Source organism: Drosophila suzukii, chromosome 2R (genome assembly GCF_043229965.1).
Source record: "Drosophila suzukii chromosome 2R, CBGP_Dsuzu_IsoJpt1.0, whole genome shotgun sequence".
Lineage (NCBI taxonomy): Eukaryota > Metazoa > Arthropoda > Insecta > Diptera > Drosophilidae > Drosophila > Drosophila suzukii.
Genome location: NC_092081.1, coordinates 7971723 through 7988283, shown reverse-complemented (window position 1 = coordinate 7988283; position 16561 = coordinate 7971723). Strand labels below are relative to the sequence as shown.

Genomic DNA, 16561 nt, shown 5'->3' with positions numbered 1-16561 from the left:
TTTTTTCATTTAATTAAAGTATGAATGTTGTATAACTATGCTTTCTATTATTTTATTTACAAAGTTTCTGTTTCGTTGCCTTTTTGTTTCTCCACCGGAACCTTTTAAGCCATTCCAGGGTATTTTGCCCCACATCCGGCGACAACAATGGACTCCGTTTCCTTTACTTTGTGCAGGTGTATTACTTCTATGTCATTGTGTATTTGATGCCAAAGAGTGAACATTTTAATTTGATTTGCCATGAATGAAAACCATCTGCAGGTGCGGTGTGAAAATTGTCGAGCAAACAAAGATGAGCAGGGGAAAACCGAATGGATGAATGGGGTAAGGTGAGTGAGAAATCAAAGGATAAACAAAACTTACTTGTGGAAACCAATTAGCTAACTTGTAGTTACGAATGCTGGCTAAACGGCTGCAGTTGGGGTTATTATTATTGTTGTTATCATTGTTATCGTTGCCACTGCCACTCGGCGTGTTCTGCTCAAAGTCGACGTTGCTCATCTTGCAGAAGGACTCTCGCAGGATGGCTATAACGTGCTAGGAACTCATAGATACACAGGCAAGGGCACAGATACACACACACACACAGTTACGGCCACATAAATGCATAAGGAACACTTATAGACAGATCTACCAAAGCACAGCAATGAAAGCTCCCAGAAAAGATTGTTTAATGTGTTGTTAGTTACCTGAAAGCGGTCTTTGTTTTTTTTTCTGCCCGGTCTAAATGCTTTTTGCTCGACAAAAATACGATATATATATATATATTGTATATGGTTAGTTAGTGTTTTTATAAATAGGTTGAATATGTTTATAGCACAGTCTACAGTTTACACGTTCAGTTACACTTTACACACGAGAATTGACAGCAAAATTCGAGTTTGGTTTTGCCCCTCTCCGTTCTTAGTTGTCTAGTTTAAAGCTTTTACCAAGTTTGTATTCCATTCTGGTCATATGTACACTTAAGTGCTAGGCTAATTATAAATGTTCCTAAACTAGATCCGTATAACCGATACTGTTTGGTCTTCGATTTGTATTACAAGCACAAGTCTCACATTGATATTTTTTGCAGCTTAGATTTAGTTTCCGCGTTTTGGTCCGCTCAGTTGGATTAGGTATTTGTTTATTTATTAGTTAGTTATTAAGTGTATTTGGTCAGTTGCTGGTTGATATCGTGTGTGTATATATATATGTTTAAAGCTGCTTTTCTTGGACTCCTCCAGTTGATATTTATTGTTTTCTCCGTTCGTGCTGCAAATGAGAAATATATATGGATGCTGGGGGCAAGAAAGGAGAAAAAAAACTAAATATCCGCATCGACTCAAGTGTGCTGGCCCTCCCGGGAGCCCAACTGAAACATTTGCTTGCCAAACGAAATTATGGCCATGATATTTTGCAAATAATGAAAGGAGAAAAGGAGCAAAGGAGCCAGGCAGCCAGAAAGGACACCCGTTGAGAGAAGAGTCCGATGTCGGCCATTTCTTAAGTTGAAATGCGTGCCAGGCAGCAATTTTGCCATCTTTTGTGCCACTTAACCCCGGCCACTTGCCATTTTCCATTTTCCCACTGGCCACTTGTCTCCTCCACAATAATTTAATTCTGCCCAACTCGGTGCTGATTAAATTTAACCATTCTATAAGCTGGCCAAACTGAGTGAGTGTATATAATATGCTTAATTAATTCATTTTGGCCAGAGAGTCAAGCGCTTAATCTGCTGCAAAACGACCGGCTATCCCAGCTGCCTAAATATAGAAAAATCAATATTGCTCATACGCCAGGTGTGCGCTGACATGGTGGAACTAACGAAATTTCTTCGATTATTAGTTTCGTTGCAGTTGCAAGTGACAAAAAGCGCGACACACATGCAACATGAGACTTGGCTTTGTCCCCATTTTGGAAATTCAATTTATGGCCAAGACACACACATACACATACACACACAGACAAGAGCAGCTGCTGCTGCCTCGACAGTTTACACATTTGGTATATGGCAAACTTTTCAACTTGGACCACTATACCATCCCAAGTAACCCACCTAAAAAACCCCACCAGAGCCAAGGAACTTTCGCCATCAGCCCTGAACGTACATACAAGTTTATCTTAGGGCTTCTGCTCTTCGCATCAGCTATCTGGCTACGATTTTTTATGCCAAAAGTTCAAAGCAATTTTTAAAGATCAAAATGCCAAACGGACATGGAGCAGGGAACTGCAGGGAACTAGGGAAACTGAAGGGACTGATGGAACTTAAGATCCAAAGGACCAAAAGCCGCCCAGGGACCAAGGACCAGTGTCGCTGGAGAAGCCACAGAGAAATCATTTCATTTCAATTTATTTTCCCATTTCCATTGTTTTCACTCGGTAGTTACCAATGTTGTTGTTTTGGTCCCTAAATCGGAATTTGTTCTGCCGTGTTGGCATTTTCACACCGCACAGCACCCACATGGGGTTGGGCAATTTTCCAACAGAATTCGAAAATTACACAACATTATTCTGGCAAATTACACGTATTTGTCTCTATGGATGTTTGCTGTGCTGTGAGTAATTACGAACTTGGCTTTTACTTTGAATATTTTCTTTTGAAACTCAATAAGAAATAAATACAGAGGAAGTGCCAATGAAGTGTCTCAAATTGGATTAGGGGAGTGCCTTCGAAAGTTGAGGTTTCAAAGTGATTTAAATTCACAAAGATACCATCTTTAAGATACGACTGGGCTTTAAGCCAATTAAATTATAAGTGCTTTGATTCATTTTTAAAACGCTCTGCATTTCATAAATCATTCTTTAAGAGTTCATTACTTAAATGTTGTTTATTTCTGGATTACCATGAATTTCCCGCAAACAAATCCCTGGCTTTACTTAGCTTTTGGCCCACAAAATTTGACACTATTTTCAGCTCTGCACAAAAATACTGAACTCATTAATCACATGGCTTGCCTGCCCTTGGTACAAATAAAAGAAGATAAACCTCACAAAGACTACAGACATTCCCTTTTAAGAGTAATTAGTATGATATCCAATTTAAAGAAAATTAAAAAAAATAAATAAATTAGTATAGAAATGTACCTTTTTTAAAAATGAATAAAATATAGCTTAGTGCTAAAGAGGTGGCAAATTAAATAACAAAAATATGTTTTTTTTAAGTTTAATAAGTTATTAAAGTAAAAGTCACAAGGGCATAGGGTTTTTTCTTTATTTTACAAGTGTCAAAATAGGAAGGATTAAAAAGACAAGTATCCGTAACAATTATACAAGTCCTAATGATCATACAAAATGATTATAAAGCATAAAACACTGTATTTAAATATTTCATAATGTTTTAAGAACATCTCTTTAAATAAGTTTTAAATCTTTTAAAGTTAAAGTTAAATGAAACTAGGGATTATTCTTAAAAAGTTAAAAAAAGCCTCCGTAATAATTATACAAGTCCTTAGGATCACACAAAATTATGCCAAAGAAGCTGCGGAATAAATAAGAAAAACTCGGCTTTCGAGCGGGGGGCAATTATGAAAAATCTCACCAAAGTGGAAACTATGCTGAGGGTGTTTGTCAGCGGAAATTAATGCTGCCGGGGCAGGACGACCAGGACCTGTTCTCGGCCAAAAGAAATGGCCACGGCAGCCTGAAAGGAGAATGGCGCCACTTACTTTAATTGCTGCCACGTTTGCCGGGGTTCCAAATGCACAAAGGAGCCCGAGTTGGGGCGTCTCGAGTAATTAAAGCACCACAGCGCACCGCATCCATTGCAACAATACAACCCGAACGGTGTTAAGTTGGCCAAAATGCTCCTGCATTGTTGGCTGACTGGCTGGCATTTAACGCTTTCGGTTACGAAATTTTCGGCACTCAATTGAGCACATTAACTGACAGGGCACGAAGACGACGGGTCCTATTGATCGCCGGCTGCCATCCATTCAGGAGAATTTCCCCCTCCAATTTTCCCCTCCTTTGACCTAACTTGGCTCATAATTGGCCCGGCACTAGCTAAGTGCCAACTGACCGGGCCATTTGGCTCCAGTTGCGTTTAGTTTAGTTACTTTTATACGAGTTGCCACCGCACTGGGAGCCCCCCCTCCCCCAGTCCATGCCCCCATGGAGATGGGAAAATGGAAAGCTTATGAATGTTTAAACAACTTTCAATTGCGAGAAAAGTTTTCAATTTTCGTTGTAACTTTTACTCGCTCGCCATGGCAATGCATTAACAAACTTTAATTAATATGTGCAAGGGGGAGGGGGTCGCAGAGCCATCGATTCGATTTGAATGTTGCCTTTCAGCGTGTCTGAAAGTTTTCACTTAAATGTATACCCCCAGCAACAAGTTTTTCACAGAGACTTCGTGATTTCGTTAAGCACTGATTGAAAGAGATAATAGGTTTTCTGTGTCGTTCATTAAATTTGGATATGGATATTTTAAAAAGTAGACAATTCTGCAGAGCAGACCCCGAATATATCCCGTGTCAACGGCATACTTATAGATAAATATACTTGAAGAGCTGTGCTTAAAAAGATATCCAGCTCAGCAACTTATCTCTTTTGGGTTATTGCTACTTTGTCAAAGTGTTCTTTTTCCAATGTTTGATGTTTGATTATCTTATTGACAAACTCCAGCGCACAACGCGATATACGATTACAGCTGAGTGTCTAACCCAAATACTTTGACGGCACTTTGCTGCTACATCGTGCCCACTTTGCATACGTTTGTCAAATCCAATCGAAAACCATTTCGCTCGACATTGCGGATCTGCTGAAATTCGAGACTCCCCGGGAATATATAACGAAACCAAGCGAAACAGGGCAGGAAACCCAGCTGCAGTTGGGCGATTAGCAAACAAGATGGTGTGAGCTGGAGCGGGGTGCGACTTATACAGAGGATAAAAATGCAATGCGTTGCCTGGCAACGATAAAAATGTGTCACCAAGGGATAGAGCAGGAGTCCTTTGCCAGCAAAATGGATGCAGGATAACAGCATAGCAGTATACCAGTACAGCAGTACAGGATAGGGAGCACTTGGCCAGCGTTCGCTGGGAAAACGCAAAATGACTTTAAATTGAGAAATCGCCTTGTGTGCGCTCTGTTCGCTTCGATTCCGCTGTGTTGTCGGTACGTGCCCCTTGAATGCCACTCGAAAAAGGCAGGGGACAAATGAAGTTATGCAGTATTTTCATTGATTTCCTCTGTACAGGCCAATGAAGACTGGCGGCCAACGTGGGGCAGGGAGCTGAACGTACTAAATGGCGCCCAACGTGGGGCGTACGTACTGGCGGCCAACGTGGGGCATACCATAGTGTACTTACTCAAATTAAACGTGCCAAAAAGGGAAGACAGCAACACCTTTAACTGCAACACACTAAAGCGGCAAAAATGAAGCCAAATCCCTGCCTGCCTACCTGCCTGTCCACTAGAAATGCCTTCTGCACTCCGGTTGAGTGACTTGATGCCCTCGACATGCAGCGCAAATGAGTTGGCTAATGTGACAGGGAGCGAGGAGGGGATGGCCAAAATTTGGACGAAAGCCAGTCGACCTGCGTGTGTGTGGCCCTGGCAGGTATGAGCGGGTTTTATGGCTGATTTGGCCGCTGGCAAGTGCATTCGCCACACATCAGCTGGCAAATGCGTTGCGCACATTACTCATACGCCCCATAAACAATTTAAAGGCGTGCATTAAAGGCCACACTCCATGCCGCTGCCACTGCCACCACTTCCTGTGAGCGCAAAAACATTCAGCTCATTAAATATTGAACACGAATTTATGACCAACAGGAAAATACACAGAAACAGGAAAGCTATAGAGCAAAAGAGAAGGCGAATTGCAATTTGAATTTTGTCCTGTGAATTCGCTGAGTTTTCTACTCCCCCAGGAGAGGAGCGCGCCTCATTATTATTACGCAATTTGAATTTTCTGGAATGCATAAAAAATCATCCACAAGAGCACCACGCCTGGTTATTAATAAAATATATGCCTCCATCTCTATGTGAATTCGAAGAAAGTGCTAAACTCAATCAGCGGCAAATTCAATTTTCATCCAGGTTAGACCCCGACAATCCACGTCCGTAATAAATTCAATTTATTTTAGTCTGCCTTTTGTTTTGTCTGGCTGCGCGAGAAATGGAACACTTACAATTAATATTAATTTGCCCTCGGTCCGCAATATTTAATGCAAAAGTTTTGTGCACGTCACTTCGCATCAGGCCAGAGCAGCCACATAATTGTCACTTAAAAGCTTTCACATGCTCTCTCTTTTTCACTTATTTATCTTGCTTTTCTGGCTCAATTATCCACCTGTCAGTTAGCATTACCACGTGAGATCTACAGTCAATATGAGAGCAGTTTTCGGAGGTAAAAGTGGCAAGGCGCACAGCCTTTTCGACAAATCGCGGCTATGTGTTGAAAACATGTCAGTCAAATAAATTAGTTATTTATTTTAAAATGGCTCAATTACCACACTAATTAATTTTACCAATTTAACCGATTTCTCAATGTCTTCTTAACTTTTTTCATTGAATTAAAATGGTGTTTCAAAGAAAAGTAATTTCTAATTATAAAATATTAACTAGAGAAAACGCTATAGTTAAAACTAACGGTCGAAAAAAATTATTGCCAAAGACAAGTTCTATCCCATTGAATGTCGTAATACCAGGTCAAGTTTACCTCACATTGATAAAACCAAATTTTTTCCGAAAATTAGACTTGAAGTTAACTTTCTCTGCGGATAAAAATTTAGACCGATAAACCCGACATTGAGAAATCGGATGTTACTTAGATTTTCTAATAACAGGTAAAATTAACCTTACATTGATAAAACCAAATTGGCTTTTTTGAAAGTTAAACTTTAAGTTAACTTTCTCTGCGGATAAAAATCTAGAGCACTAACCCGACATTGAGAAATCGGATGTTACTTAATTTTCTATTTTTCTTTCTTCTATCTATAATTTCTGGATACTGGTAGATCCCATACTTAGCATCTCTGTACCTTGTTTTCCATCATTTATTTTCATGAAATATTAAGCACTCCGAGCTTTAAATGAGCCAGCTTTAAGGAATTGGAAAGTTATTTAATCAGAATTAGCAGCTTCGGTCCACATTAAATATTCCCTGAATTTCGCGAAGGCTTTCAAATTATTTCCGGGTAATTAGATGAACTCTCAGCCGGGGTCTCACCGTACCTGGGGCCAATTAGGAAACCTTTCCGATTACAAATTACAACTTCCACCCACTTTATGGCCAACGCAGCGTATGATTTTCCAGTTGGCTGCAGTCTGAAGTGAAAACTCAAAGTTCCGAGGCAAAATTAATAATTAACTATTCGGGGATTGGGGGAAAATTTACACTTTGCACGTCACAGGACCAGCTGTGACCGCAAGAGCTGGCCACAAAATGCCTTTTGCTTGTAAATTATAATTGTTATTAATTTTTGCCAATTTGCATGATGATGATGATCAATGAATTACATGGCTAGGGACCCGGCTTGTGTTGATTAAAAACTTTCCGAGCGACAAAATCGATGATGAAATTAAGTAAACAATCAATTTGCGTTTGGCCCGGAATAAATGGAGGAATTCCGCCTTAGTCGCTAAGCAAACACTAGTCCCCCTTCTGCCCACCATCTGAAACCCCTCTGTGGGCCACCCCTGGTTTTTGGTATTTACGGGAATAATGAAAGTTGTTTCTGTCCCCTCATACAAGCAAAACACATTTCCCTTTTGTTTCAGGGGGACTGGAGAAAGGTAATTCATTTGGTGGACGGTTTTGCTGTCCTGCTGTTTCTGCTAATAAAACATGTCCTGCACTGTGAGCAGTGTGATTAAGGATGTGACCCTAAGATATTTAGTTTGGCGGGACCCTTTCTTAGATCCCCAGGCGATTTCTTCAAGTGTACACTGCCCGTCCCACTGTTTGGACAGCCTGTTGCTGTTAATACAATAAAATGGCAAACTCATCGCACTTAGCGAGGCCCAAAATATGGTGGGGTCCTTCAAGGTGGGGTCTTGGGACCCCACACCCCCTTATTGGCAATTGTCAACAGTCATTATGTGGCCCAAAAGTTTGCCATCTCGTCTAAATATAAAATTTCATCGCTGCACGTGTCATACAAATAAAGAGGGAAATTTACAGGAAAAATAGTTGAGCAAAAGTTGGAATAAATTTCCTGAAAACTTTCCTTAAATAAATGATGAGCTAAAGGTAGTTTGTGTGTAAGTCAGGTGTTTACGCTCGGTACTTGTGGAGTATTCGTGTGTGTGCTTTCTTTTCAAGCGCTTGAATTGTAGTATTAGAAATTCTTTTATCACTTACGTAAAATTGTAGGTAGTGAATGATTTCAAACTCAATATGTTATTTAAATCAGTTATTTATTTAAAAAAAGTGCATAAAAGTATACTGTATTAAATAAAAACTTCACCTTTTTGAATGCATTCCGCAATCAAAATATTTTGTTGCATACTTTTAGGCGCCCTTCTAAAAGATTTACAGATTTATGGTATCTTTACCATATTAAAATGTGAAATATAATAACTAATCAAAGTTAACTTCCACGTTTCACTGCTTAATAGGTTCAAATTGGATTTGTACAATTAAAATCCCACTTTTCGGCTAAAGTCCGTGTGAATCACAACAGGCTGAGATGGTGTGCTCCTAATTATTCATTCATGAATTACAAAAATAAATTGTTGACACGAGCCAAAGGCCCCGGGCGCGAACTCTCGGCCTATATCTTGGCTGTCAACATGTGGCTCGAAGCCATTTAAGCCAAATTTAGGTGGCGCAAACTGCTAAGGCGGCTCAAGCATGTTTTGGGGCTCATGTAAATAAATTAAGCGGCTTAGGATTGTATGGGTAGAGCATGGCTTCTTGTTAGCCGCTTGTCGCGCTTTTTGTAATTAAAACACTTGGCGAGGACTTGAAAGGCATTTGTCAGTGTGCGAGTGTGGAGCCTTTTGTTGTGGTAACAAAGAAAAAGTGTTATAAACCACTAGTATGCTGGTAATTATTTTTATGCCATGTAAGCAACTTTCTCTTGTAAAATTGCTGATATACCACAACTTAAATAATTTAAAAAACATTTTACATGCCACCTACCATACTGCGGCTTTATCCCCACTCAACAATATATATTTAAGAGCTTCGCTCTGGAAGATGAAGAGTGCCTGGCGACTCCTCTGCATAAATTATGCAGTTTCGCATATCGATGGTATTTTTAATTGAACTACCACGCACCGAACTCGACCACAACCCAATAAAAGGGCAAAAAAAAAACGATAAAAAAGCGGTAACTGAGTTGCTCGAGTTCGTAAAACGGTTGAAATTTAATTAAATCAATGTGTTGATTTAATTGGAATGCGGTGTCAGTGACAGTGGCCATCTTATAATACGCCTCGCCGTGCAATGCAATTAATTTGCATGATAACGCACCTTGCCAACTGCCACAACTTGACCCGCGATCAATAATTCTCTGTATCCTTAGAGGCATGACCACTTTTGTAAGGTTGTGAAAGGATTCGCCCTCATATCTTGTCAAATATTTACAGGACTTGCCTCACGCAATTTTTCAAATGGCTTGGAAAAATGTAGTAAATCTGGATAGCCTACTTTTGATAGTGCTCTTAACTTGTTATTCATTAGTAATATTTCTTCGTGTTGAGTAAGGATGTTCACATATCTCTAACCAATCAATAAAACAAAAATAAAAATCCAATTTTAGTTTCCCTCTATACATGCCCTATCGGTGTTTGGCGTAAAATCAAATTGTTGTAAACCATTAATCCGAAAGTCAGGCTACTATATGCCATAGTAAAATATGAACCGACTGCGCGTTGACAGGCTGTCCATCAAACTGTCTCTTGTTTCTTCGGCTGCAATATGTCGAACGGTTTGTTGGTCTGTCTGTGTGTTTGTCCATTTGTTTGTTTATTTGGTCCTTTGTTGCAACAACAAGAACAACAACGAAACCGGGTCGAAAAAGGACATTTCTCTGTCCCTCATGCCACCAACTATCTGTGATTGTCATGCACTTAGCCAGGCCTGACATAAGCCGACTCGTTTCCCGTTCCTTCGGTTGGAAAAGCTGTCAGCCGTAAATTTACGATTTTCCAGCCTGGGGAGGGGGAGTGAAAATGGTGTTGTACGTTATAAAGCATAATAAAAATCTTGATCCGCCCCAGTAGAAAATTTCAATTGCATTCTACGCTTGGATAATTGATGAAGACCCTTCCACTTCGACTTGACTCTTTAAGCTTTTTCCTGAAATGGCTGCAAGTCATTCAGCTTTATTTTGCTACTTCCCCTTTTTCAGCGATTATATTTTCTCTTATTTTTTTATTGCATCTGCATTGTCCTGTTGCCATTTCCCGTTTAACATCCCTGGTCGAGGACCTCCACCAAGTGGAGGCGGCGGAGGTGGCCGGGCCAGGCCAATATTTGACTTAAACAGAACTTTTTCCTAGCTCGGTGTGCGGGAGGAACAAATTCCAGGAACAACGGCAGCCCTGCGGTTCTTTACTTTTCACACCCCAACCAACAGGCCCCCTTCTCCCCATATCTTTGCCAGTCTGTTGGCCTTTGCATCCCACACTGCGAGGAAAAATGTTGCCAAGTCTTGGTTAATACAAAATTAAAGATTATCTAATGTTTAAATAAGCATAAATATTGATATTGTGCACCATCGATAATACGAGCTATCGTTAAGTCCAAGCAAAGTCCAATGCTGAACATTTATATTGAAAACACCTTATATATCTAAACATACTTATTCATTCCATAAAAATACCATACACATCATGTAAAATTTAATATTTTGCTGAGCGGTATTGAATTTGTTTCCAAAATTTTAAAACCATCGATAGAATCAATAGTGCTATCGATCGTTTTAAAAGCCACTAAAACTCATTTCCAAAAGTTTTATCAAACGACAATTTCGAACGAAGCAACCCGTAGAGTTTTAGAAAATTTGCCGCCTGACAATTCAGTACGACAGTTGGCATTAATAAAACTAATTTCAAGCTGTAAAGATCTGTCCTGCATAAAATATTATTTTCTCACGATGCCGCGTCCGTCGAAAGTCGAATTTTGTGAACCGTCGAATAGGGAATCGCATGATTCAGAGTCAGACGAGGAGTTTATGAAATACTTGTGCAGAGATGAGATGCTTAAGATGATCAACTCAGACGAAGTGCCCTCAACAAGCCGCAAGACCAAGAAGTCCAAGAAGGCCAAGAAGAAGCACAAAAAGAGTTCCAAGTCTTTTGAGAGGTAGGAACGGATCAGATCATTTAATTTCAGGCTGAGCAGCTAGAACTTTTTTTTTTATTTAGGGCCCTGATGACTACAGAAGATCCAATTGAACCCTTACAAACGGATACCTCCTTTGATCTTCATTCGTCCTGGTAAGCCATCCTTAGTAAATTAGGCAAGTAATTAAGTTTTACAACCATTTCAGGGCTCCGGTCTTACAACCGTCGCCCGACAAGTTTTGTCTGCAGGGCAACCAGGGGAACTTTGAACCCATGGATATTAGATCCGTGGAGGAGCTAATGCCACCACCAGGATCATCTATAGTATTCAAGGCCCAACCATTACCCACCCAAAAGAAGGCGAAACAGATGCCGGAAGTACGCGGGTCAGTGGCAAAACCATTCTTCGATAGAGAGTGGAAAAATGACCACAACTATCCTCCCAAACCACCCGTGGAGTCCTATGTGGATTTGTTCGATCCTAATCTGCCGTCGTCATCGCACATATGGAAGAATTACGAACGCCTGAAGGAGGGTTCGGTGCTGCCGTCGGAAGCGGAGTGGCCATTGAGTTGTATGGCAGGTCAGGAGGAATCAAAATCTCCGCCCTCAAAAGTCAAGGAATACCATATGCCCGAGGCATCTTCCTCGAATGCCTCTGAACCCCAAGACAATAGTGCTGCGGACGGCCTTTTCGACTGGGATGAAAATAGCAAATGGTTTAAGGATAACTCTCATCTTCGTGTTTGCAACGATCTCCCTTTCGACTTTAGTCGCTTGAGTATTGGTCTGGAAGAAGAAAGGGCCTTGGACGATTGGATCAAATCGGAGGGCCTCAACAACCCTTACAGCGACATTGAGGAATTCAATATGCTGCTGACCTTAGCTAGGGACTATCCGAAAACTCATGACGTCCTTTTTAAGGTGTTAAAGCCGCCACCTCCTCTCCCCAAAAAGCCAAAGGTAGTTAGAAAAAGGCCTCGTGTGGCATTCGAAGTAGGAGATCGCCAAGTTGATGCTGTGGAGCCGAAGTCCGTAAAACGAGTGCACTATGAAGTGGTCCCAAAAACTCTTCCCAAACTCGGCATTCCAAAGACAACTGCAGTAGATCCAGTTAAAGAAAAGCAACTGACCGAGTCTACGCCAGAACGTATCGAATCGATCCCGCCAAAGCCCCGTGATGATGCAGCAAATAAGGAGTGGCTCCAACAATGTAGTAAAATCATCTTCCAACAACTGCAACTTCTAATAAGCGAGAGTACCAAGACAACATCCAAAGAACCAGGAGCCACTGGTTTCAGAAGCGGGATAGCCACAATTCGCCTCGAGGACTTAGACGATATCCTTGACCAAAACAAGTCGGAATTTAGGAATCCGCAATCGAAACGACTCGCCTATAAGTGGACACAGCAATATGGTTTCAAGTCGGTCGAGCACTTGCGCAGATTGTTGGTGCTTATACCCATACCAGTTCGTCAGGAGCAGTGCCTCCAGAAGATCAGGATACTCAGACGTCCCACCAAACCTAAAAGCGATCCTTTGTCCCTCAGCATCGAATTGAAGTTCTGTAGGCTGTTTTGCACCCTTCAAATGAACACACATATGTATCCTGAGGTAGCTGCCATGAGAGGGGAGAATGCCGTCTACAAAAGCAGTATTGGTGTGATTGAAGTGCGAACTGGGTCCTCTCAGATAGGCTGGGTATGGCCTAATGGCACTGTGATGATTGTGAACGGAAGAAGCAATGAAGAGTTGGCCGAAACCCTACACAAAATCGTGGCCAAGACCATGGGGAATATGAATTTCAAGGCCGATCCCAGCCACAAGCTTCTCCACTTACGTCTCTTTTCTGGTGCCAGCTTCCCCTGGAGCGTTAATTTGGAGGAGTTTAGTAGGATCCACACTTTTTCTGCACAACCATTCCTTCGTGAGGCTAACTTCGTTTACTATGTGGACAAGGAACTGCCCGGGGTGTCAGCTAGACTCTATGAGTCGGGAGTGTTCCAGGTCTTTGCCATGACCACGGATGAGGCGGATGAAATGGTGAAGCGACTGTACTACTGTTCGTCCAGTTATCGAAAGCCCCAAATTTATCAGAAATCAAAGTAAAAACAATACGTACAAATAAAAAGAAACTTCGATGCTAATGCAGTTGAGTATAGAACTCGTTTTCATAATTCTAGTAAAGCCCTTGTGGACGGCAGTCCACGTAGTGACGAATCGCCCCGAGAGTGTGGGTAGGGAGACTAAAATAAACAACCGCAAAAATGAAAATCTTACTATGCGAAAAGTATTCTGAATCTCTTTGGAACTGAAGGTCATAGTATCTGGTCTAAGGATCAGCACCTAGCGGAGGGAACTGGAACTATTCACCATCCCAAAATATACTTAAAAATACTTGTTTATTCAAAAAAAAATACTCAACATCTCATGTGAAATTGAAATATATATATATATATATTATAATAATTTTCCAAATTGTTCATTATAAATAATTTTTAACGATTCTAATAAACTCGTTTCTCAATTTTTAAAATAATTCCTGGTTAAACTATATTTTGCTTGTGTGAAATCCTCTGACAATTAATTTTTCAGTGTTTTTTAAGTGCATTCACACATCAAATGAGTTTTTGGCCCGCTGTCCGACTGACGGTTTTAATGCGGTTAAGTGACCTGACCCAGCCACTTCTGCTGGTCTGGCATATTTTGACAGCAAATTGACCGACAAACATGAATACTAATGGCATGCGAATGCAATTTAGCGTTGGTTTAATTATTTTTGCATTGCCAGTGAAATTAGCCATGATTTCAATTGAATGCAATGCCCAACGGAATTCTTTCTGGAAAAAAGTTAATGTAAATATATGGATTTTCGTTCTAATGATTCCATAACCCTTAACCAGTGGCTTTCAACACTCTGTCGAATGAAGATTGACATGCGAGGCGTCCATTTCGCTGGCTTTCCCTTGGGGAAAACACAGTCCAATCAGGAACACACACACACAAATACACACCTTCACCGGCACACAATGTCAATCAGCAAATAACAATCTGACAAATGCAAATAGCAGAAATTCAAATTGTATGCGATATAAATAATTCACATAGAAAGTTCTTCGCATACATATGAATACTTGTGGGTACAAAGTTTGGCCTGTGCTTTCAGCTTTTCGCCGATTTTTCCGCTAGCTGTTACAATTTAAATTTTAATTAAATGATAAAACGCCGAAAAGAGCAGAATCGTAACTTTAGCTGCGGGATTTCGTTTATTTTTTACCCGTTAAGTCGGGCATAAAGGCAGCGCGTAAGTTGAGAACTTAAACCCCTTCCGAGGCTTTCGACAGCGACGGTTCACGTGACGCATACGCCCTGTGGCCCCATGTGTGTATCCCTTTTGTGGGATTGTGTCACCTTACACAGTGTTTTTTTTTTGGTTTTTTTTTCCTCTGCCCAATTTTTGTTTACTGACGTCAATCGATTGACTTTCAAGAGGGTTTTCCCTTCCGATCTATACTTTCCCTAATTGTAGTTGACCAATAGTTGGACACACCCGAACCGGACTCATCAATAACATCAATCGTATCATAAGCATTTATTATTCCGTAATTAATAGTCGCGTTCCGGGAATCGGGATATTCTTAAATGCGGTCAAGGTTGGCCATTGGGAACTTCAGTTCCCATATGTCGACTTTATGCTTGGTTCCCACACTCAATCCGGCATTGGTTGTCGTAACTTCTTGACTGGGGGCCCTTCGCCTGGATATCATAAATGCCTGGCATATCGTCACATATGTCATTTGTGCCCCCTTTACGACTGAGTTTTTATTGTCATTGATGAGGGGCCCGATAGTCAAAGGCGGCGGAATGATGCAACCCACCTTGAACTCACGTTTAAAGCTTTTATTCAAGACATTAGAATGTGCTGTAATGGAGTGCTTGGTACTTAAGATACCTGATTTCATGTTTTAAATGTGTTTTTAAATATGCAAATAAAATAAAGTTCCACAGAAATACAGCAGAAGGAAAATATTTCCAGCAAAGCGATCAAAATTTGTGTATTAAAGAAAGAATAATAGCATTTTTAAACGACATAGATTATTACACAAATAACATTTCTGCTTCATTAACTTTTTAAGCATATAATTATGCAAGATAAAACTCTAATGAAGCATATAAACTATTGATATCTACACCTGAGATATTCCAGAAGTACTTCTGCGATGAAAACACAAAAGGCCAATGACCAACCGGACAAAAGTATTTTCCAAGATTCTGTGTAATCCTGTAAATTCCGAGGTATAAATCTTGTCGTAAATGGCAGCTTTTCAAATCGGATAGTCCTTGTTGACGACAATACTTCTTGAATCGCTTCGTCGAGCCAGTAAGATAAAAGTCCTGCACTCCAGACCCGGCTTGAATAATCCTGAAGGGCAAATGCGTAAATGGAGTTCTGTGGCAGAACGGTAAACACGGAGATTCCATTGACCAAATCGAGTTTCGGGCTCATACAAAAGACCTTCCGAGCGGAGTGTTGTTGCATCTTCGTAAAAGGATCCCCAACATGGGTGAATGCCTGATAGGCATAGGTCGTATTAAAAGATTTGATCATATCCACTTGCTCCTCGCTTCTTACAATCCAGGTATTTGTCAGATACTTTGACAGTATCTTCGGATCGACCTGCTGTTGAATCGTCATGAAAATGAGGCGGTTGGTGACCACAGTTAAGTTACTTTCGTGCAGCTCTTCAAAGTTCATGACGTGTCGGTACTGGGGACTCGTGGTCAACAAAGTGCTGAGTTGGGCGCCTAGCATGGTGGCCAATATAACGCCTGTGAAACTCATCACAATTGTAAGTTGCCCCATGACGGATCGAAGACGATTCCCCATTGGAATCGACAGGGACAAAATACATTGCAGCACGCGAAGATTAACTACCAAGTTTTGAAATTGAAAACGGTAATGGTGGTGCTCCAATCGATCGTATAGTGTTCTCAGGACAAAATCCACAATCCCTAGCAAAATGTAAGATCCAACAAAGGTAATGTGGTTTGCAAATCCGAACAAGATTCGAAACTTTTCAAACATTGTCACTTCCTGTCCACAGGGCACTACAATGGATATGGATACGAAGCCCAGAAGGGCCTCTGTCCTACTTTCGTTCGGGTGTCTTAAGTTTATCATCTGGCCCGTTATTGGAAGATCTAACTCGTTCCTAATTGTCTTATCAATGATTTCTACTTGGGTGGTACTTTCGTCCAGGTATATCTGCTGTTGCAATGTGATATTGTGCTTGCGGGCAAAATTCTTAAAAAACTTATAAACAAAGCCAGCGTGTCT

At 40.8% G+C, this 16561-nt stretch overlaps 2 protein-coding genes across 15 annotated transcripts in view; one reads left to right on the top strand and one right to left on the bottom strand.

Annotated features, from left to right (window-relative positions):
• SLO2 (slowpoke 2) overlaps nucleotides 1-16561 on the bottom strand; it is a 108173-nt gene that overhangs the window by 47435 nt on the left and 44177 nt on the right. For 7 of the 14 annotated variants that reach the window (XM_070995089.1, XM_070995078.1, XM_070995083.1 and 4 more), the window contains exon 2: nucleotides 364-1251. The exons of 5 other annotated variants lie outside the window; for them this stretch is intronic. In XM_070995089.1, the coding sequence (XP_070851190.1) occupies nucleotides 364-501 (138 nt within the window). In that variant the 5' untranslated portion in view covers nucleotides 502-1251. Of the gene's footprint in view, nucleotides 1-363; nucleotides 1252-16561 lie in introns of those variants that run through there. 2 more of the 14 variants (XM_070995084.1, XM_070995087.1) reach the window with 2 other exon arrangements.
• LOC118876984 (uncharacterized) lies at nucleotides 10966-13609 on the top strand. Its single transcript, XM_036813759.3, has 3 exons — nucleotides 10966-11242; nucleotides 11305-11376; nucleotides 11430-13609. The coding sequence occupies exons 1-3, from the start codon at nucleotides 11034-11036 to the stop codon at nucleotides 13330-13332; spliced, it is 2184 nt and encodes a 727-aa protein (XP_036669654.3). The 5' UTR covers nucleotides 10966-11033; the 3' UTR covers nucleotides 13333-13609.